This window comes from Scylla paramamosain, chromosome 41, assembly GCF_035594125.1.
Source record: "Scylla paramamosain isolate STU-SP2022 chromosome 41, ASM3559412v1, whole genome shotgun sequence".
NCBI classification, from domain to species: Eukaryota; Metazoa; Arthropoda; class Malacostraca; order Decapoda; family Portunidae; genus Scylla; species Scylla paramamosain.
In genome coordinates this window covers 942,501-965,337 of record NC_087191.1, presented here as the reverse complement: position 1 = coordinate 965,337, position 22,837 = coordinate 942,501, and the positions used below count along the sequence as shown (strand labels likewise).

General features: G+C 42.0%; 1 protein-coding gene across 1 annotated transcript in view; it reads right to left on the bottom strand.

Moving 5' to 3' along the window:
- LOC135092836 (transmembrane protein 131-like) overlaps nt 1-22,837 on the bottom strand; it is a 91,828-nt gene that overhangs the window by 3,717 nt on the left and 65,274 nt on the right. Inside the window, exons 15-22 of the mRNA XM_063991579.1 lie at nt 15,341-15,565; nt 13,217-13,408; nt 10,569-10,797; nt 9,109-9,278; nt 8,190-8,374; nt 6,315-6,567; nt 2,670-2,874; nt 232-2,505 (exon numbers count right to left, since the gene is read on the bottom strand). Of these exons, the coding sequence (XP_063847649.1) occupies nt 232-2,505; nt 2,670-2,874; nt 6,315-6,567; nt 8,190-8,374; nt 9,109-9,278; nt 10,569-10,797; nt 13,217-13,408; nt 15,341-15,565 (3,733 nt within the window). The remainder of the gene's footprint in view (nt 1-231; nt 2,506-2,669; nt 2,875-6,314; nt 6,568-8,189; nt 8,375-9,108; nt 9,279-10,568; nt 10,798-13,216; nt 13,409-15,340; nt 15,566-22,837) is intronic.

The window sequence follows — 22,837 nt, the reverse complement described above, 5'->3', positions numbered from 1 at the left end:
CCTGGCACACACAGACACACAAGAAATAGTAAATACCAGCTGACACACACATACACAAACTTGTATACACAAAACAGTAGACATCTGCCATCACAGTTAAGAAAATATTTCCTGAAAGAGACAATAGGTGAGACCCATTCACAAGGCACACCAGTCCAAAACTCCTTGACAGCACCACTAGGAGTAAGGGCAGCACCAGAGCGATGGGAGGTGCTGAGGTGCAACACTCACCTTGTAGGCTTGGGTGGCGGTGGCTGGTGTCGTGGCCCTGCTGGGGCAGGCCTGGGGGAGGCCTGAGGGCGGGGGGTGCACTGAGGGTTTTGGGGTCCCAGGAGTGGATGCTGGGGGGAGATGGGGGCTCCACATGCCCCGTGCTGTATAGGCTGCGAGTGTAGTCATCTTTGAGAGAGTGTGGGGAGAAGGGTGGGGCAGGGTGGTGGTCTGGGGTTGGGAGGAGGGGGACAGCTGCCATGGTGGCAGCCACGGTGACGGCAGGCCCCGAGATGCCCCGTAGTGCCCCTAGAGCCCCGCCAGCCCCATGAGGGTTAGTGGTCTTCTGGCCGATCACCCCAAGGGGCTTCTCCACCCGCTTCACTTCAGGACTGACCTTGGCAAAGGGCGTGTTCTTGGCCTTCTGCTTGTCAGTGCCCAGCAGGATAGCAGAGTAGGAGGACTCACGGGGTGCCAAAGGCTGGGACTGTGTTGGGACAGGCTTGGGGCTGAAGGCAGGAGGGCTGGAGTCCTGCTCCTGTGTTGTCTGGTGGGGATCCTCCCAGCCAGCAGTGGGGGAGGAGCGGCCACTGCTGCTGGTGGCTAGGGTGCGAGACGTGCGGGGCGGCTGCTCCTTATCCCGGCCAGACTCCAGGAGCCTCACCGGCTTAACGTTGTACGGCAGCTCCAAGCTCTCCGGGGTGAAGGAATCCAGTGATCCACCTCGACACGACTCCCGGCCCTTCTTGCCACCCTTGGCCTTGGCAGTGCCAGACTCAAAGCCACCACCAACACCAGTATGGCCAGTGTCCTCATGGTGGAGAGTGATTGAAGCACTGCGGCTGCCGGGCGTCTTGGTGGTGGGACTCTTAGTCTTGGTGTTCTTCTTCTTAGTCGCTCGGCTGCTGCTGCTGCTGCTACTGCTGCTGTTTCCACCTCCACTACCGCCACTGCTGCTGCTGCTGCTGCTGCTGCTACTACTGCTGCTGCTGCTGCTGCTGCTGCTGCTGGCCTGGCTGGGGACTGGAGCCTCGGGTTGCCTACCAGTAGCCGCCTCACCAAGGGACAGCTCATCAGTGTTGGAGCTCTCTGTGGTGGTGGAGGACGTCTCCTCCTCCTGGTGAGCAGGGACAGGTCGCGCCCGCCGCCGCACCCTGTGCAGTGCCTCAACCAGCGGTAAATCCGTCTCTGTGCCCACAGACTGCCGTTGCACAGCTGCTGCATCATCCCGGGTGGAGGAGGAGGAGGAGGAGGAGGGACAACGGCGGCCTGCCTCACGTCCCTCTCCACCACCACCCTCCACCTTGCCCACCGCTCGCTGGAAGAATCTCGTCCACGACATGGACTCAATATTCTTGTTGTTTCCTTTGATATTATTATTGTTATTATTGACATTATTGATGTTATTGTTATTGTTACTGTTATTGATATAATGACTTCCTTTGTTTTTGTTACTATTTTTAGTTTGATTGTGGGCGGCCACATGATCCGAGGGGGAAGAGGGCAGCCCGCTGTCTGCACTGGCAACCTTGGAGTCTGCCTGACGGGGGCAGCGAGTCTTTGTACTTGAAGAGGCAGCCGAGCTGTGGCCAGTCTTGCGGCCGCCAGAGCCAGGCTTGCGGCCATTAGCTACCACATCCTGCATGGCTGTGGCCTTCCTGGGTCGCTCCATCACAGCATGGCCATTAGCATAGTCGTTCCTGAGTCCAGTGGAGGAACCACGGGTGTCAGACTGACCAATGGCATGGAGATCAAATACTTTGGTCTTGTCGAAGGGTGGCACATGGCCGTTGGCTGGCATGGTGGTGGTCATGGCCACCACTGTGATCTTAAGGATGTGGTCAGCCTCCAGCAGAGCCAGCACCACAGCCCCCCCAAGCATGGCCACCATCAGCAGTACCACTGCATAGTAGAGTGGTGCCTCCCATGTGGGGCGGGGCACGGCTGCCCCACACTCGGCCAGCAGTTGGGCAGGCACAGTGGCCACCAGGGAGTACTCTACCTGACCAGAAGGACCCGCCTGGCCCGCCGCCTCAGCCAGGCTAGTGTGGATGACAAGGCGCTGCTGCACCTTGGCCAGGGTGAAGTCTGGGGTGAAGGCAATATCCACCCTGTGGCTAGTGTTGGGTGCCAGTTGGAAGCCCCGGCAGTCCAGCACCTTAAAGCCGTAGCCCTCGCACTGCGCCTCATTCACCCTGAAGCCCCACACCTGCACCGGCAGCTCCCCTGTGTTGCGCGCCACAAATGAACGTTTCACTGTGAAGTTTGGCTGGTAGTAACGGCTGCTGCGCCCACCTGTAATACACACACCTGTCAACCTTCCTGTAGTGACTGTCACACATCTGTTCCTCCATGGTGTCTCACTCTACCATCAAGTTAACAACATACCCTCATGTCCATCTGTGCAAGGAAAGTTATCTTGTACGCATACACACATATGTAGCACTTGCAATACTTACTATCACAGTCCTTTAAGTGTTTGGCCCCAATATTGAAAGCCAGAGGGAGGGCCGAGCCAGGCTTACGATTGCCAAACTTGAGGAAGCCCCTCCCACCACGGCCCTGGACCAGCATTGTGTCAACAACTGTCAGATTGTTGCGGACCAGCAGAACAGTAGTGTGGGTCCTCTCATCAGGCGGCGTGAAGGACAGACGCACTTTGACCTGCCATAGGAGAAATGAGTGTTTTGACGTGTGTGTGTGTGTGTGTGTGTGTTGTGTTACTTGTACTTTGCCAATAAAGTATTGCTAGTGGTCAGTCATTAGGGCGTTAAAAAAAAAAGATTAAACAAACTACTTAAGGATAGGGTTGGTAGGTGGAAACTGGTGGGTGTGTTCCATACAGGGGCTGCTCTTCTATGTGATCACTCTACATATCCCTCTCAGATAACTCACTTCATCTCCACACATACATTTCTCCCTTTCTTGTAAGAAAGTAATGTGTAACACACATGCCTTCCACAGCCACCCCCTCTCTCTCTCTCTCTCTCTCTCTCTCTCTCTCTCTCTCTCTCTCTCTCTCTCCCTCTCTCTCCATCCATCTCAGGACTTTTGCCAAACTTGAACTTGCTCACCACCTCCATTCTCTCTCCTCTCATAACCAACTACTCTCCCTACAAGGTATCCTAAAATCACATGCCTCCATTTCCCTCCTCTCAAACACCATCATCTTGAATTTCCCACCATTCACTTTGTTTCCCTCACACACCCTATGGAACTGATCCACCACTCTCTCAAGTTCCCTTTCATTCACAGCTAGTATGACTGTCATCTGTAACACTACCACTACAGCTCACTCCCTAGATACCTCTGTAAAATTTCAACTGGGATAACACCCATTTTGACTTAACTGACGTCACTCCAATCTGTCAAATTCTATCTGATTTCAAGACAGTCTTAACCATCCTCCACACACACGAACACATACTGTTATTGCTATTGAGAAGCATTTATATACAAATAGGTAAATATGTGCTTCTTTATCTTATATACTGGGCTGGCATTCCCACAGGGGATGACCCAGACAAGACACCACCCTACTACACCCCAAGCACAGACATAGCACAGCTGGCCTCACACATATACATCAAGGCATGACAGCATACAATAGTTTACCCCTGCGCCTTCACAGTGAGACTGTTCCCTACACCATACCTACTCCTCTGTGGCCGGGGCTAACAGCAGTATTATAAAATTCCCCCTTCCCCATCCCGTCCCCAATCTCACCCACAGGGCAGGAGTATTTGAGAACAACCCCGTCTCCTTCCCATGCCCATGGTTCACCATGGTGGCCAAGATTAATAATGGTAGGCCTTCTGAAACAATAATTCTGAGAAATGAGACTGAATACATTCTTCACTTACATTTTAACTAATATACATTATATCATATAATGTAAAATTATGTATAAAGTTGATGATATAAAAGTAAATAGCAAATGAAAAAGAGATCAGTTGGTGACCTTGAAGATCACTAGGAGGGTGCCAGAGGCTGGCTAGGCCTACCAGTACAAGTTGCCAGTTTTGCCTCACTAGGTGGTTTATGCATTTATATACACAACATTGTTTAATGTTTACTAGTCACACTCTCTATCACGCTTTGCCACACACTGCTGGCGGTGTGTGTGTGTGTGTTCTTTGAGGAGCTGCACACTGCTGTCTCGTATGATTCTCTCTCTCTCTCTCTCTCTCTCTCTCTCTCTCTCTCTCTGGCAACTCATACCAGCAGCGGGAGGCTGCACCACTGCGGGGTATGTTTACAATCACATGGGAACACCAACATCTCCAGAGACATTACAAACATATCCATTTAAGCAAAGTCTTAAATGACATCATTCATTATTCTTTTCACATTTATAAATGCATTACCTTTTATAAAAAACAAATCAATCAGTGTATTGTTTCCAAAAATGTATGAAGGGAAAGTGAAGGTGTCTTGTCTCTCACCCTGCCTAGTCAACATATTTCTACCCTATCCTGCCCCCATCGCCGCATTTTAAACACACCCGCCGGGGATGGCAGAGATTAATAATACGACAAATGCCCTAGGAAAGGGAAAGAGGACAGGAAGGGGAAGGGGAAGGGAAAGACGACGAGAAGGGGAAGGGGAAGGGAAAGACGATGAGAAGGGGAAGGGGGAATTCAATCATATGGCTGTAAGAATACTGCCACTGTATTCCCTGCATGTCGTAAGAGGTGATTAAAATTAATGGAGAGAAAGACCTGGGGACCAACTTCTTTGTGTGGTATCCTACAAACTGACAAAACAGACATGAGAACATAAGAAAATAAGGGAAGCTACAAGAGGCCATCAGGCTTACATGTGGCAGTCCCTCTATAGAATGTACTTACCTATTTCCACCAATCATCCCCATTCATAAATTTGTCTAATCTTTTAAAGCTCCCTAATGATTTAACAACCTGGACCAGTATTCAGAAACACTTTGCTCTCTCACCACAACTATTTTCCAAGACTTGCAACGCCAGTCCTCAATGTTGAGGTGCTAGTATCAAGTTCAACATCTTCCTGAGTCAATTTCTTGTGTGTCAGTCTCCTATGATTCAAGTTCTCATCTCTATTTGCCTCACCCATGTTTCCCTAAACCTCATGGCCATAGTAGCATTGAACGTACCTTCCCTTCTTATTTGTCCCTATCAGTTTCCCAGAGTTGGTCACTGGCCATTCCCACATGGTAAGGCCCTGCTATTCCTAACAAGAACTCATTACTGCATTATGACCCCCAACCATTATTTTTGGAACACTGTTCAACACATTCTAACTCCTTTACAGATGGTTAAAAATCAGATGCTGGAGTCAGATATGGCATTATTTTCCCCTCATTCTGTCAAGGTGGTAGCCTCACTGGTGTTGCTTCTATTTTGGTGGCAGAGCTGTCTGCCACTATCCTAGCTCTAAGAATTATTTTTACTCTTCCTATTTCGTCTTTTACAATTTCTAGCAACTCGTGGTGCTCTTTCTGCTGTCGAACTCTTTAGTCCTTCCCTTCATCCTCTTGTTTCATCAGTTTGAGTGACTACCTTCTCCAGCATAGAGGCTTTTGCTGGGTCCCAGCACATGTTGAAGTTTCAGGAAATGAGATGGCAGATAGACTGACTAAAGAGGTGGTGTCATTTCTCCCTCATTTGAAAATAATACATTCAAATATTAATACTAATAGCACTTCACTTTTTACTGGTTCATCCTATTTCCTTTTATATGTTCACATTATTAGTGATTTTACTGTTTTTATCCTACCACACTTTTGCTGTTACTATCATCAATATTTTAGCCTACCATTTTAGTTGCTTTGAACATTTTTCATTGATGTCACATAACTGCAATGTTGCAGCGCCTTAAACTTTTTCATATTAATCAAGGACACAGAGATGATTAGCTGGATTCTGAAGAGAGTTTCTCCTGTAGAAATCTTGTTAATCTGTCTCTAGAACCATCAAAACACTTTTAAAAACCCATGTCACTTCAGAATAAGGTCCCTGATAACTTGAGTCCATTCCTCTCATCCACCACTGTTAAGAACCAATTTTTTTTTGTATCTTTTTAAAATCTCTTTCCAGACATGCTTCTCAGTACCAATAAGCCCCTACCTTGACACCGGGCTCCAGGGTGATGGCAATACTGTCTTTGGCCACCCTGGTCTTGAATTGTTCCTCAAGGCTGCGGCGGTGCTGGGCCAGGCCACTCGTTATCTCTGGTGCCGGGGGAGGCATGTGAGCTGCCCGGGTGCCACTGCCGCTGCCACTACTCCCACTGATGCTGTCCACATCGATTAGAGAAAAGACGTCGCTCCCAGCCAGCCCTCCACCCTCCTCCCCCAGCAGTGTGTGGTCTTTTGGCAGTCTGTCAGGGAGACAACATGAGTAATGAGAGTCTATAGGTGTTGTATTGTTACTAGTGGAAGAAGTAAAATGAAAGCTATGTTAGGAATGCTCCTTGTTTCTATAGTAGTAGTAGCAATAGTAGTAAACTTAAAACTGTTACAAATATTCCTATAGCTGTAGTAGTAGTAGTAGTAATAGCTGTAAATTGAAAGTGTTAGGAATACTTCTGTAGCACTAGTAACAGTAGTAGTGGCAGTAGTAAATTGAAATCTGCTAGGAATTTTTCTATAGCAGTAGTAAATTGAAAAGTATGTTATGAATGTTTCTGTAGTAGTACTAGCAGTAGTAGTATTAATAATGGTAGTAATGAACTGGAAACTATTTTATGAATATCTACGTATAGCAGTATTACTAGCGGTAGTAATAGTAAATTAAAAGTCATGTTAGGAGTACTTCTACAGCATGAGTACTAGCAACATTAGAATTAGCAGCAGCAGCAGCAGTAGTAGTAGTAGTAGTAGTAGTAGTAGTAGTAGTAGTAGTAGTAGTAGTAGTAGTAGTAGTAGTAGTAGTAGTAGTAGTGAGCTAAAAAAAAAAAAAAAAAAAACTATTATGGACATCTTTTACTATATAATGTTATTCTTAGTTTTGATAATGAGAGGCTGGAAGCTGCAGGAACAAACTTACTATTGTGTTAAAATAGTGAAACAATTTCAATTTCAGTGCTACACCCTTTGCATGTAGAGCCTAAGTCAAATCATGGACAATTTAACCACATTGCAATAAAAAAGAGAAAACTAAAGATCATTCCAGTCATCAGTATATGAGAACAGCATTGCCTTGTATTCTTTATGTATCTTCTCTTCAACAGCTTATCATGTCTTCTAACTTCCGTATCTCACAAACTTGTCTTCTGTGTCAAGTTATTATGTGGGTATCAAGTTTGTGAGATACAGAAATTAGAAGACATGATAAGCAGTCAAAGAGAAGATGCTTGAAGAATACAAAGCAATGCAGTTCTCCTATATTGATGAGTGGAATGATCATTGATTTTAATTTAGAAGTAAGGATCTCATCAGTGTAATACCATTTCCAATGAATCACACCCTCAGGAAGATCTACTTATCTATGCACCAGGCCAGCAATGCCACACAGGGTGACCCAGACAAAGTACCACATACTTACTTACACATGCACACGATTCACACTCTTTAGCCCCACTGGCCAAAGGTGGGAAGAGACAGTCTCATGGACCATTTTACTATACTCCAGGAGCTTAGGCATAGCACAGTTGGCCATATACTTCCACAGCAAGGTGTTGGCTCACACTGGTTTACCCCTGCCTCTTCAGAATGAGACTGTTCCCTACCCCACACCCACTCCAATCCTCCAGTCTCCTTATAAAGAGACAGTGTTTATGCTTCTCACAATTCCCAACTATGTAACTAAACATATCCTTAGAGAGATAGACTCGACTAAAATATGTGGCAGTAGTAACCAAGAGCAAGCAAAAGAAAACCTGGACAATAGAAACCAGAGAGGAAAGGAGTACAGCTTAGGCCCTGTACACACCACTACCACCACACACACACACACACACGGTGGAGCAAGACATCTAGCACTAAGACCCACAACACTAACTGGTGGTGTATGATGGACAGGATGTGTTGTGGTGCTGGGTAGTGGTGCAGCAGCAGGATCTGAGCGACCACCGGCACACTGGCAGGGTTTTCCACAAACACTTCCTGCACACTGGTGTTGAAGACTTGTGTGAGTGGGAACGTGAGGTGGGACGGGGAACACAGCATGGGCCATTTTAATGCAGCCTGGAAATAGAGGGAAGAATTTTAGTTGGGGCATTTTGATACAAATATATAATGAAGTGGTGGTAGTAGTACCAGTATGAAAGTTGTAGAAGTGATTATAAAGACAGGAACTTTTTATAATGCAGCCTGAAAATACATGGAGGAATACATGAAGCAGAAGTGGTGGTAGTAGTAGCAGTAACAGTAGTACAAAAGTTGTATGAGTCAGTATAAAGATGGTAACAGCTTTCTATAATGCAAAGATGGTAACAGCTTTCTATAATGCAAAGATGGTAACAGCTTTCTATAATGCAATTTGGACAACAAATGATGAGTATAAGTAACTTTAACACAATTCAAAGGTAAGCAATATTTATTGACTGCAGAACAGGGTAATCAAAATGTTGTGCAAAGAGTAGAAAAAACATTAGAAAGAAACATGACAGGAATATTAGGACAAAAAGGCACAAGAACAGAAGGGAGGGGGTGACATAAGAGGAGAAAGAGATTTTGTGAAGAAATTGGAGAAAGCAATAGAAGGAAACATGAGAGAGAAATGTTAGCATAAAAAGGAATATCAACACAAAAAGGCATAAGAACAGGGGGAGTGTGGTGAAATAGGAGGGGAAAGAGGTTTTGTGAACAGAGTGGAGAAAACATGAAGATACACAAGGAAAGAATAATAGCACAAAAAGATACTAGGAGAGGAGAAGGAGGATAAGTAAAAGGACAAGGAGCAGCATCACCAGCCTCACCTGTACTGTGAAGTGGAAGCCGTGGACCTCTGACGTGTGAAGGACAATGGACGTGTTAAAGATTCCTGCAGAGAGGTTGAGGTAACGGCTGCGCAGTGTGGAGTAGAGAGAGGTGTCTGTATCGGCCACATGTGAAGTGAGGGACAGTGTGTTGACCCACTGCTGCCCACCTGAACAACACAGGGAGACAGAGAGTTGGTAGGTGGAATTGAACAGCTCATGTGAGGGAGGGGAGGAGAAGACAAAGGGACCAAAGGGAAGGAGGAAGACAGAGAGTCACAAAGTGGGACTGAATGGGTGATTAGAGGAAAAAGAGGGGATGAGCAAGAAAGAGGAATAAAGAAGCAGGGAAGACAGAGAGTTATTGAGTGGGAATGAATGAAGTGAAGGATGCTGGTGGTATGACAGAAAGAGTTAGTGAGTGGGAATACACAGATGATGAATAAAAGAAGACAGAACATAAGAACAAGAGGAGCTGCAAGAAGCCACCAAGCCTACATGTGGCAGTCCCTGTGTGAAACATGCCCATCTATTTCCACCTGTCATTCTCTTCCAAAAATTTGTCTAATCATCTTTTAAAGCTTCCTAATGACTCAGCACTAACAACCTGATTACTGAGCCCATAACATTCATCCACCACTTCATTTCAAAACCAATTCCTTCCTATCTCTTTTTATTTTATTTTTTATTTATTTATTTATTTATTTATTTATTTATTTATTTATTTTATTTTTTTAATCTTTTTTTTTTCAAGCTTGAACCCATTACTTCTTAATCTAGCCTGATAACTGACTGAGAATTTTCCTTAGGTCACCCTTAGGAGAGGCTGTATGGCATCAAGAACATTAAAAGAGAAGACAGAGGGAACAAAATGGGAAGAAAGCTTAACTCAATCCTGTACAAAAATACAATCAAGTAAGAAAATCAAACCTTCCCCTGTCCAAATGTCTACTCAGCTCTTGCCAGCCTAATCTTCAAAGTCGAGAGTAAACTCCTAAATGTAACACACTTGGCAATGCACTGTGGCACCGCAAATTACGGACAGTGTAAAACAAGGTCCCAAAATTGTCATATTGATCTGACTGTCTATTTGCAAGATAAGTGCAAGAAAACAATGTCATAGGTTCTGGAAGGGATAGTAGGTGCACACACACACACACACACACACACACACACACACACACACACACACACACAATGAAGAAGAGTGGTTGTAGAAGAGATGTTAAAAAGTATATAGTATAGATGTATGGACCAGTCTGGTTAAGGAGATAGTAAATGTAAGAAGTATACATGGATTCAAGGCTAAGCTGGATATTAAAAGATATGGAGATGGGACAGCACCAGCAAACCTCCTTGTCCCATAAAGCACAACTAGGTAAATACAATTAGGTGAATACACACACACACACACACACACACACACACACACACACACACACACACACAGCACCACTCACTCTTGCCAGTAAGGGGAAAGCCTGTGTAACACTCTGAGCCACACTCCAGCTTGGGGTCAAACACCAGGCGACCAATGTGACTCTTATGTCCGGGCTGCAGCGTGGCCGGCCCAGACCGACTAGATTCATATGAGAAGCGTATGTCCCCTGGCAGCGGCTTCACCTCCTTCACCGTCATGGAGTGGCCAAATGTGGACAGGATGTGAAGGTTTTGTTGTGAGATTTTACCCTGCAGATTAAAGGAAGAAATAAATAAAAAGCATAAAAGAAGAAAAGAGACCTAGTAAAATAAGTAAAGCAAGTAAAATATGCAGTAATTAAAGCAGAAAAGAAAGCTTAAGAAATACATAAGAAAAATACACACAAAAAAAAAAAAAAAAAAAAACGAGAAGGAAAATGAAAAAATGGTTGAGATATTTTGTCTGGTGGATTAAAGGAGGAAATAAATAAGCATAAAGGAAGAAAAGAGGCATAGTAAAACAAGTAAAGCAAGTAAGATATGCAGTAAGTAAAGCAGAAAACAAAGCAGAGAAGGAAAATGAAAAATACAGCCAAGAAATTATAACCTGTCGTTAAAAAAAATACACAGAAAACAAAAAAGGTTAAAAAAAATACCTAAAAAGAAAATTAAAAAAAGGTGAAGGAAAATAAACAGAAATAGAGAAAAAACAAAAAAAGACATGGAGAGAATGTGCAAGATTAAAACAGAAAATAAATAGGAACAGATGTAATAAAAAAAAAAAAAAGATATGGAGAGGATGTGCAAGATTAAAACAGAAAATAAATAGAAACAGAGGTACATTATTATTTACTGCTACTGGCAACACTGACTGGTGCACCTCACACCAGACACCACGCGCTGCACTCATGCTGTCACGGGATGGAGTTTTCCCAATACTTCAGCTGCCTAGCATAACAGTACCATTCATTAATTATATCCTCCCATGCATATGCCTATACGTTACCAATTATGAACATAAGAAAATAAGGTAAGCTGCAAGAAGGGACTGCCTACACATGGCAGTCCCTGTATGAAACATGGCTGCCTATTTCCACCTATCATCCCCATCCATAAATTTGTCTTTAAAGCTCCCTAATGACTCCACATTAAAAACCTGATTACTGAGTTCATTCCATTCACCCACCACCCAATTTAAAACCAATTCCTTCCTATCTCTTTTCTGAATGTAAATTTTTCAAAATTGAACTGATTATTTCTTGTTCTATCCTGTTTACTGATCCTGGGAATCTTGCTAATGTCCCCCTTGTTATGTCCCCTATACCACTTAGACTTCTATCAGATCCCCCTCTTAACCTGCATCTCTCCAGGGAATGTAAATATAACAGCTTGTCTAGCTTAGTACAAATTACTTTACTACTTACTAGATGTGGGTACGGACAATACTAAGCTTTGATTTTCTGTTACCAGTATGCATAGTTCAGTATTATGCTGAATAAAAGTTGAAAGTTGCCATCAAACTTCCTGTTGTCATTACAAGAGTGGAAAAAAAGGAAAAATAAGGCTGAGAAGAGAAATAATAATAAAAATAAGTAAGCAGAAAAGAAGTGACAGATAGATAGTACAGTAAGTAAAGCAAGCACTACAATATGCAGAAAGTAAAGCAGAAAAGAAAGGTAGAGAAATACAAGTGGAAAAATACATAAAGAAAACCACAGAAGAAAATAAATTGTACAGAAATAGACATAGAAGAAAAGAAAAACAAAAGAAAAAGTTGAGAAAGATATGGAAATATGAGATGAAGAAAAAAAAAAAGTAAAAACAAGAAAACGAAAAATGACAAAACAGAAAAATTGAGATTAAAACAAGAAAACAAAGAAAAAAAGAAAACATTACTAAACTTCAGTAAACAAGCAAAAGCTGCAGAACAAAAAAAAAATGAAAATAAAACAATAAGTAGAGAAATCGACAAGGAAAAAAAGAAAAGAAAAGAAACCGGAAACAGACTAAAATAAAACAACTAAATCAGAGAAAGCAAAATGGGAGGGGAAAAAAATAGGAAAGAAAAAATAATGGAGAAAACCAACCTAAAAAGACGACTAAACCATAGACAACAAACTGAAAGATGACTAAACATGAAGGACTAAACCAAGCGAGGGAATGGAACCAATGATAAAGAGTAGAGGCAATGCAACAAAACAAACAGGAGTGGAACTGATTCGTCCACTCGCTGGGAAAGAGTTACACACACAATACTCATTTATCCCTTTCTCTGATAAACTCTGGAGCTCCCTGCCTGCTTCTGTATTTCCTTCTTCCTATGACTTGAACTCTTTCAAGAGGGAGGTTTCAAGACACTTATCCTCTGCTATTTGATCATTCTATTTGGCACTGCCCTGGGAACTGGCATTAAGTGCCATTTTTTTATTCAAGTTTTTGTTGCCCTTGGCCAATGTCTCTCTTACACAAAAAAAGAAAAGTAAACCACACACACAGAAGAGAGAGAGAGAGAGAGAGAGAGAGAGAGAGAGAGAGAGAGAGAGAGAGAGAGAGAGAGAGAGAGAGAGAGAGAGAGAGAGAGAGAGAGAGAGAGAGAGAGAGAGAGAGAGAGAGAAAAGCAAAATACAAACATAAGTAGTATTGATACCACAAAACACACAGAATAATTAGAATCCATACATCCTCTCACCGGGAATGAGTTATGGAATACAATGGTGTTTGGCACGACACTGAGTGAGCCGTCTGCTGTCCTTAATCTGAAGGGAATCTTGATCTGCTCAAACTGTGTCTGTACGTATGACTCTGCGATGAATATTCCCTCTGTGTCCGGCGTGAGCACTCCAATTCGAAACACTGCATAGTGGTTCGGCTTCAGGAATAGCTGGTGGGGGAGGAGAGGTAGGTCAGGCCTGGATATGGTTACATTATATTAGACTATCTTCAGTGGTGTGAGGATTGGAGAAGAGGGAGCAGTCTTAATATGAGGGGGCAGGGTTAAACCAATGTATGATCTTCAGTGGTCTCAGCTCTTAGGATTTGAGTAATGTAGTGTATGGAATGGTTTTATTATGCAGGGCCAGGGGTAAGCCAGTATATGCTGTTGGGCCTTGTAGTCTCAGGATTGCAGTAATGCAATGATTGCAGAAGTCTCATGAAAGGTCAGGGATACACCAGTGTGTACTGTCAGGCAGTGCTGTGAGTGTGTGGCCAGCTGTGCTATGCCTAAGCTCCTGGGGTGTAGTAGGGTGGTCCACAAAACTGCCTCTTTCCACCAGGGGCTGACAGGGTTAAGTGTGTGTGTGTGTGTGTGTGTGTGTGTGTGTGTGTGTGTGTGTGTGTGTGTGTGTGTGTGTGTGTGTGTGTGTGTGTGTGTGTGTGTGTGTGTGTGTGTGTGGGGTGGTGCTTTATCTGGGTCATCCCATTTTGGACTGCCATCCTGGTATATAATTAGATGAATAGATTATGGGATACATAGACTGCAAGAAGCCATCGGGCCTATGTGTCGCAATCCCTATATAAACATGCCTGTTTCCTCTATTTAAGAACACAAGAGCATGAGGGAAGCTGCAATGAATGGGTAACAAAGAGCAGTGTCTTAGGTAGTAGTGCATGTAATTACAATGCAAGAAGTTCTGGGTTTGAATCCTGCTAACATCCAGGGTTTTTCTATGACAACTGGCCACTCCCAGGATCACCCGATCATAACTCATTCACTGCTACCTCGTGCACCTTTCCTTAATCACAAACTACTCAGGAATATTTCTCCTTGTTCTACAGCCATCCCTAAACATTATACTGGCTAGAAATTCCAAAAACTATTCCTCTTCATCGATTTTTTTCTTGCTGGTATTTATAAAGATCCCACGCATTGCTTTTAGTGCTGGGAAATGTTGCATGGCGCAGTGAGAGGGTTCAAGCAGGCACTGGTCTGTTGTGACTAGGAATGTTAAGTTGGCAGAGAAAGAAACTGGCCAAGCTACTCTACATGCCAAGGCCCAGGAAGGGTTTTTCTGGTAATTTTTCTAGAAGCACTAATTGTGTGGGCTTTTTTTTTTCACTTCAATGTGGCTTTAGCAAACACCCTTCACATAACTATAATTGCCAACAAGTCCCAACACACAGGTGGTAGACACTCACACTTTGGGCCACATTTGAAAAACACTCTACTCTCTCACCTTGACTATTTTCAAAGGCCACAGAGATGATTACCCAGGTTCTCAAGGGCATTTCTCCTGTTCATAATGTAAAAATGTTGTTAATCTGTCACTAGGAACATAAAAACTTCTTTAAAACCTATGTAACTTAAACTAAAGTCTTTGGAAAGTAGTTGAGGAGCAGCCAAAAGTGTTTGAGGCCCTTAATGTGAGTGGTCTTAGCTAACCCCCTTCACACATACTTATAATTGCAAGTTATCTCCCAAAACACCAGTGCTACACTCACTTCACTTCACATACACCAACATGTCCCAACACTCTTGCCATCTTCTACCACTATTTTCATGCTAATTCCTCTTCTGATCTTGCAAACTGCATGCCTCCCTTCCTCCTTCAGCCTTACTGCACAACACTTTCTACTTTCTCTCACCCCTATTCTGTCCACCTCTCTAATGCGAGAGTTAACTAGTATTCTCAATCATGCACCCTTTTCTCTGGTAAACTCTAGAACTCCCTGCCTGATTCTGTATTTCCTCCTTTCTATGACTTAACTCTCTCACATGGGAGGTTTCAAGACACTTATCCTCCAATTTTGGATGATCCTTCTGACCTGTTTAAATGACACTCTTCATCGCAACATAGTGCTACAAGACACTCACACTTTTAGAGGCATAGGTCATGTTGCTGCGGGTCCTGATGGAGGTGATGTTCCCTTCCTCCACTCCCATGAGCTCCACCGCACTCCGGGTCAGGTTGGATCCCCAGCCACACAGCCGCAGCTCCACCGGGTTCTCATTGATGGCGTAGAAGTAAAGGTCCCGCTGGTCTCCCATCCCCAGTGTCCCAAAGTCCAGCCAGGAATCACCACCAAGCGGTGGAATGTACTGTGGGGGGCATTGAACATTCATCTAATGCCAATACATATAATACAATGCAATTTTTTTTTTATACTGATGACAAGCCTTTATGATGCCTGAGATTTTCAGGCCTTTTAAGGAAGAGAGGGTACATGATGTATCACTAGGAAATAAGGTGTGAGAGAGACAGGGTGTGAAGGAGATGGGGTGAGGGAGATGGTGTGGGGAAGGCTGAGATAATTACTGCAGGAAATAGTGAGGAGTGAGAACTGTTACGGCACGCAAGACAAGGCAAGGTAGTGAAGTGAGCCAGGGTGTGAGGGAAGGTAAGATGGATTACTGCAGGAAATATTGAGAGGGAGAATGAAATGTATTACTGCACACGAGACAGAAGGTAGTGACATGCATACACTGAGGAGGCAGGGTGTGAGTGAGAGTGAAATGTGTTATCGAAGGAAATGTAGAATGAGAGAGAGGGCAATATGTATTACTGTAGGTTATATAAAGTGAAAGGGAGTAAGGCTGAAATGCATTACTGCACAGGACACAAGTCAAGGGAGAGGTGTGTGTGTGTGTGTGTGTGTGTGTACTGTCATGTTATTGGCCGTGTTTACCTTGAATGGGATCACGTTTTCTTAGTGTCCCCCGTGTTCCGGTTACCTGCCATTCGGGCATTATCCTTATTATTGGTTATAAGTAGTGTAAAGCTTATTTACCCATTTTATATCATGTAGTATTATTCTCTTCATAACTTAAGTTCTCTATATCTTTGTATGTATAAGGGAGGAAGTATAATTGAGGTGGAAATATGTTGAAATGAGGGGAGCTTGAGTGGGCAACAACACATTCCAAGGAGGGGAAGGCAGAGCGCCTTAGATCGTGAGGTATATCGGAGGGAAGGCGTTTCTCAACGAAGAATCTTGGTGTGGATTGGTGGAGTGGTGTGTGGAGGTATTAGTGGTGTAGCGGTATAACTTTGATATCCAGGATCAGGTTAGTGAGTCTTTTGTGGTACCAAAAGCTCTTGTCCGCTGAAATTCGGTTGTTGAGTTGTGCCGGTGACGCTGTTCGAAGGGGTCATAGGTCAAACTGGCAGCCATTTTGTGAGTGGAGGTTGTGGTGCTGACCTTGGAAGCTGGTGTTGTGGTGTATTGGTGATTTTGGGGATGATGTTATGGTATTATGAGTAATCTTTGGTGATGATGGTGATCTCCTGTGAGATTTGAGGTGAAATACGGGAATTGTTGTCTGGGGACGCGGTAATGGAGTCTGAGTAAATTCCTGCGGTTGAGGGGAAATATTTCTGTGACTGATGGAGGTGTAAACGGGTTCTGGTGTTGTGGGAAGTGATGAGAACGTCATGTAGTAACGTGTACTACCTCATGTTGTTTGTAAATTATTTTGAGTATCAATATATGTGCTTGTAACATAGAATAATCGTGTTTTCTACTCCCCCAACATTAATCTGTTATTAGAGGTGATTCCAGGTGTGCTGTGTCAAGGTATGAGCAGAGTGAGAGGGTGTAATTCTGGCAATTTCAGATAGGTCAGGTAGGCACTCGAAGCCTTTAAAAATCCAGACCTTTAAAACTTTCTGGGATCAGTGTAACATCCACTTTCTTGGAAAGATAACTGGGATCGTACGATCGTAAGTAAGTAAGTGATCGTGACAGTACTGAGGAGGCATAAAGCGAGAAATAGTGAGTGAAATGTATTACTGCATAAGAGAAGACAATATAGTGAGATGAATTAAGACATAAAGATACTGGTGGAGTGAAATGTATTATTGCATGAGACAAGACAATATAGTGAGGTGAACTACGACATAAAGATACTGGTGGAGAGAAATGTATTACTGCATGAGACAAGATAATGAAGTGAGGTGCATTTGTAAAGGAGACACAGGGAGAAATATTTGCTAAGGAGATGTAAAGGTGGAGCGAGTGAAATGTAAAAGTGTAGGGAAGGCTGTGTGATGGAAAGAAAGACATTGTAGGAGTTTGCAGATTAATTATTGATTTGGTGCTTTAGTAACTGAGAGAACAAGTGTTTACTGAGGTGATTATTAAGAAGGAAAGAATCTCTCTCTCTCTCTCTCTCTCTCTCTCTCTCTCTCTCTCTCTCTCTCTCTCTCTCTCTCTCTCTCTCTCACACACAAACATTTAACTCAAAGCTAAGATTAATGATTTAAAAAGTCACCATTACCCAAACTAGACTAAAAAAAAAAAAAAGCAGAAAAAAGGAGACTGAACTATGATACACGAATGTGAATGAAAAATGTGTACATGTGCAAGATCTGAGTCAACAGGAAAACCAACATCACAGCAAGTACAAATGATAGGAAAAAAAAGGAGATAAGGATATGCAGAAAGTTTTCCAAATACATGAAGATAAGCAGTGGAATGCATTACCAAAGGAGAAAAAAGTGTGTGTGTGTGTGTGTGTGTGGAAACAGTATGCATAAACTTAAAGAAAATATGATCATTTGGTAGAAAACATGTTGCCCACCACACACCCTGGCCTTTCCCTTCCTTTCGCACCTCCAAGTAAGCCTTAGCCACACCCATCAACCAAACCTTAATTTACCATCACCACCACCACCACTGCATCAATGTACATATATTTCTCTCTGTAAACACACACACACACACACACACACACATAATAAAACAGTCTACTCCCCTGTCAATACACCAATTACACCAATTATTACTATCACACACAAAGACGCACACACACAAAACACACACAGCAGAAGCAGAGCTGACAGGACATATTTTCCAGTGCTTGACATATAGAAGTGAAGGAATGACACAAATCGCTCATAGTTGAACAAGAATACAAGGAATACCTAGGCAATAAATAGGAAGAGGAGAAACAATACTGTGAGTATAGTTATCCTGTCTTTAGGAAAGTTTGCTTTGTTTGTTTACATTTTGGACAAACATGGCAGAGGGCGGCACCCCAGGGGAAAGGAGATCTTTGAAGGTTTCACTGGAGAAGGAGAACTGAATTATAGGTTGCAGTGTAGAAAGATTTTGTATATGGAGGAAATGATGGATAAGTTATTGGAGAGAGTAAAGACATTGGAGGCACACCAGGAGACAGGTATGGAATTGGTGATTATTATAACAAAGTTGAAGATAAAAATGACAAGTTGAAGGTGGAAAATGACTGTTTGAAGAAACAAATAAAGAAGAAAGTAGAAACTGTTCTGAAAGGAAATGAGGCAATGAAGGCAAGTGTAAAGGATGTGGAAATGAGGAAAAATAAGTGGATAAATGAATGAAAAGTTAAAGAAGAATCACTAAAGAAAATAATAGAACAACAAGAGAATGAGAAACAAAATCTGAGAGAGAAAGTGGTAAATTTTATTAAAGAATATAAATAATTAGTGAGACACTGTAGAAAAATATAAACAAGTAATTGTATTTGGTTTAAAAGAAGAGAAAATAGTAAGCAGAATTCAAAGAGGAAAAGGAAAAGAACCTGTTGAATAAGTTATTGAAGAAAGTGATGGGTGAAGACAGTCGGGTAGTAAAGCAAGTGGAAGAGTTCCATAGAATTGGGAAATATGAATAAGAAATGAATAAGAAAAAAAATGAGACCCATAAGAATAAGGTTTGCAACACGGGTACAAGCAGAAGAGGTAATTAATGGGTCTTGGAGGTTGTCTGAAGATGAAGAATATAAGAGTGTATGGATAAACAGGGATCTGGATGAGCCTGAAAGGTTAAAGCAAAAGGAGCTAATAAATGAGGCTAAACAAAAAAAAACTAACAACAAATGGAGTAGAAAAAGGTTTTTTGGATAGTAAGAGAAATGAGAATAAAGAAATAGTACGTCAAACAATACATAAAGTATGTTATACTAATGTAAATGGATTAATGTCAACAAAGATGAAAATAAATTAGTTATTAAACAGAACCGCATCGGATGTTGTTGTATTATGTGAGACAAAACGGAAAAATGAATGGGGAACTCCTGACATTGGTGATGATAAATATGATTTATGGATGAGAAACAAGTGACAAGGGAGGAGGTGGAGTGATCATTCTGACTAAAAAATGTGTTAAAGTGAAGTAATAAAAAGTGAAGACAAGTCTAAAATTCTGTAAGTGAAGTGGAAATGGAAGGATGATGAATTATGTAGAAGTGTATGTGCTACCTATGACCAATGCTTGGCAAAAAGAAAAGCATGAAGAGATGCTGGTGGAAGTGTTAAAATCTCTTGAAAAGATAGTGATGGAAAGTAGTGATATAGTTATTGTTTGTAGTCGCCAGCTGTGTCGCCTCACAAGGTCCTGTGAGGCTGGTGGCGAGAGACTAATACGAAGCATGTGTAACACTAAGGAAAGAGTAGAAACTAAGGAAACTGCATTCATTTTAGCAGTTAATTGCAGTAGTGAAGTTGTATGGGAGGAACTAGCTTAGCTGTAGAGAGGTAGTGAGGGTTGTGTTTGCGTGGTAAAGTTGATGACATGGCGCGTAGGGTAGATAAGACACAGAGAGACCTCTGTAGGGGGACGGGTCACTCGGGGTCGCATATCTGGTCCAGTGGCCTCAGAAGGGGGCAGATTGTGTCCAGGCTTCAGGGAGAGAGGTGTCGTGACTCTCTCTGCTTTCTCCATAAACTCTAGACCCTCAAATGCCGACCCTCATAGTCGTAAGTGTTGCATTCTGGTCAAGTCAAAGTACACTGAATATTGAATATTATTATATGTATTGCATTTGTGTCTCTATTGTTCTGACAGCTTGTTAAGGCGTAAACCATCATGTATTTGGTTATTATATTGCTCTCTGTTATGATGGAATGTTACTTCTTTATGATGCTTATGTGCCTTACATGCATGCGGACGTTTTCTCGTATTTCAATACTCGTGCTGATGTCAAATTAATTGTCACTACAGGTTAACCACATTAAAGCGAGTAAGCGACTGGGTCATTTGTCATCCTGATCCCTTATAGATGTGACGGCGTCTACATTGTTGGTGATTTTAATTGTAGATTGGTATTTACTGTGGAAGGGGAGTTTGATGCTGGAAGGGAGATAAATTGGGAGACATTGACAACTACAGGAAGTGAGAACTCATGGAGTAATAGACTATTAAACTGGGCAGTGGAAAACTTGATGACTCAATGGGTTGATTGTGATATCAGATTCAGTGGAAGAGACTTAGTGTTTATCAAGAACATGGAAATTATTGAAATTATACACTATGATAGCTCTCTATATAAAAGTGATCAGGTGTTGATGGAATTTAATTTGAAAAATGAAAATGTAGTCACTGATGAAAATTATAAAGTAAGATTTAAATATAGTGAAGTTGATTTTGAAAAATTAAGAAAGTACTGTTGCCATGGACTTTGAACATGCAGGTGTTCAGAAAAAATGGGATGAATTTTTAAGGATATATAATACTGCTGTGGAGAGATTTGTACCTAAAGGAGGAGCAAGATGTAGAAAAGGTAAGGAATTGCTCAATACAAAATGCAAAAATGCTAGAAATTGTAAGTTAAATGCCTGGAACAGATGGAAGAAAAGGAAAACTGAGAGCAGATGGGAGGAATATATTGATGCTAGAAATGAGTACATTGAGATAATAAGAATGGAGAGAAGAAACTATGAAAGACATATAGTAGAAAAGTGTATAAATGAACCAAAACTATTCTTTAGACATATTAATGGGAAGATGAAGAGAGGTGTAACAAGACTGAAAGATGAAGGAAATGTCTATGAGGATGCACTGGACATGGCAGAGATTATGAACAAAAGTTTCAGATTGGTATTTACTGTGGAAGGGGAGTTTGATGCTGGAAGGGATAATTTGGTGGGGAATATACTAAGTACAGTCCCAGTTTGTTATGATAAAATATTTAAGATGATGGAAGAGCTTGATGTAAATAAAGCATCTGGTCCAGATGGAGTATCAAACTGAATACTGAAAGAATGCAGAGAACAACTGGCTGATAAAATTTACAGTATAGTGATGACATCATTGTCGCAGGGAAGAGTACCAAAAAATTGGAAGAGAGCAAATATTACACCTATATTCAAAGGAGGAAATAAGAAAAACCCACTAAATTATAGATCAGTGTCACTGACTAGTTTTGTAGGAAAACCATATGAAAGAACAATAAAGGAAAGATGGATGGAACACTTGGAAAGAAATAAAGTTTTGGGAAATTATCAATTTGGATTTAGAAGGGGAAGATGAACTTATTGTCCTTTTATTCACAGATAGTCGATATTGTGTAAGAGAGAGAGTCAGATGGGTAGATGGTGTCTACTTAGACTTGAAGAAAGCTTTCGACAAAGTACCACACCGAAGATTACTATGGAAGATTAAAAATTATGAAAGAATTGGAGGAAGACTGCTGGAGTGGATGGAGGATTATCTGGATGATAGATGAGAACTGTAATACAAGACCAAAATTAATCTTGGCTGAAAGTAGCTAGTGGTGTCCCACAGGGGTCAGTGTTGGGACCAATAATGTTTGTGATATATGTAAATGACTTGAACAAAGAAACAGATAGCTATATGAACTTACCTGCAGATGATACTAAGCTGATGAGAAGGATAGAAAATGTAAATGACTGTATGATACTGCAAGATGATTTAAATAAGATAAATAGATGGAGTAAATCTTGGCAAATGGAATTCAATTTAAGTAAATGTAAAGTAATGGAGTAAAAAAGAATACAGTATCATTATGAGAATACAATATCATTGAGATGAAAGGTGTGAAGTTGAAGAAATCAAAAAGAAGAAATGGATTTGGGGAGAAACAGTTACTGAAAATTTTACTAAGGACAGACACATTGATAAAATTACTGGAGAGATAATGAATTTGTTAAAGAGTAAGAATGGCATTCTTATATTTGGATGAAGGAATGATAAAAGAGTTGTTGATTCCCATGAAATATGCAACAGTGGTGAGGTCTCCTCTTACAAAGAGGAATATTATAAAATTGGAAAGAGTACAAAGAGCAATCACTAAGATGGTTCCGGAGTTGAGTAATTCGACCCATGAAGAGAGATTAGGAATGTTGGAAATTCCTACCCTCTCTCTCTCTCTCTGAGAGAGAGAGAGAGAGAGAGAGAGAGAGAGAGAGAGAGAGAGAGAGAGAGAGAGAGAGAGAGAGAGAGAGAGAGAGAGAGAGAGAGAGAGAGAGAGAGAGAGGGGGGGGGGGGAGATTTAATAAACATCTGTGGAATGATAAATGGTATGGAAAATGTGGACAAAGAATGTTTTATAAATTTAGACATACAGAGTACAAGGGGATACAGTAAGAAG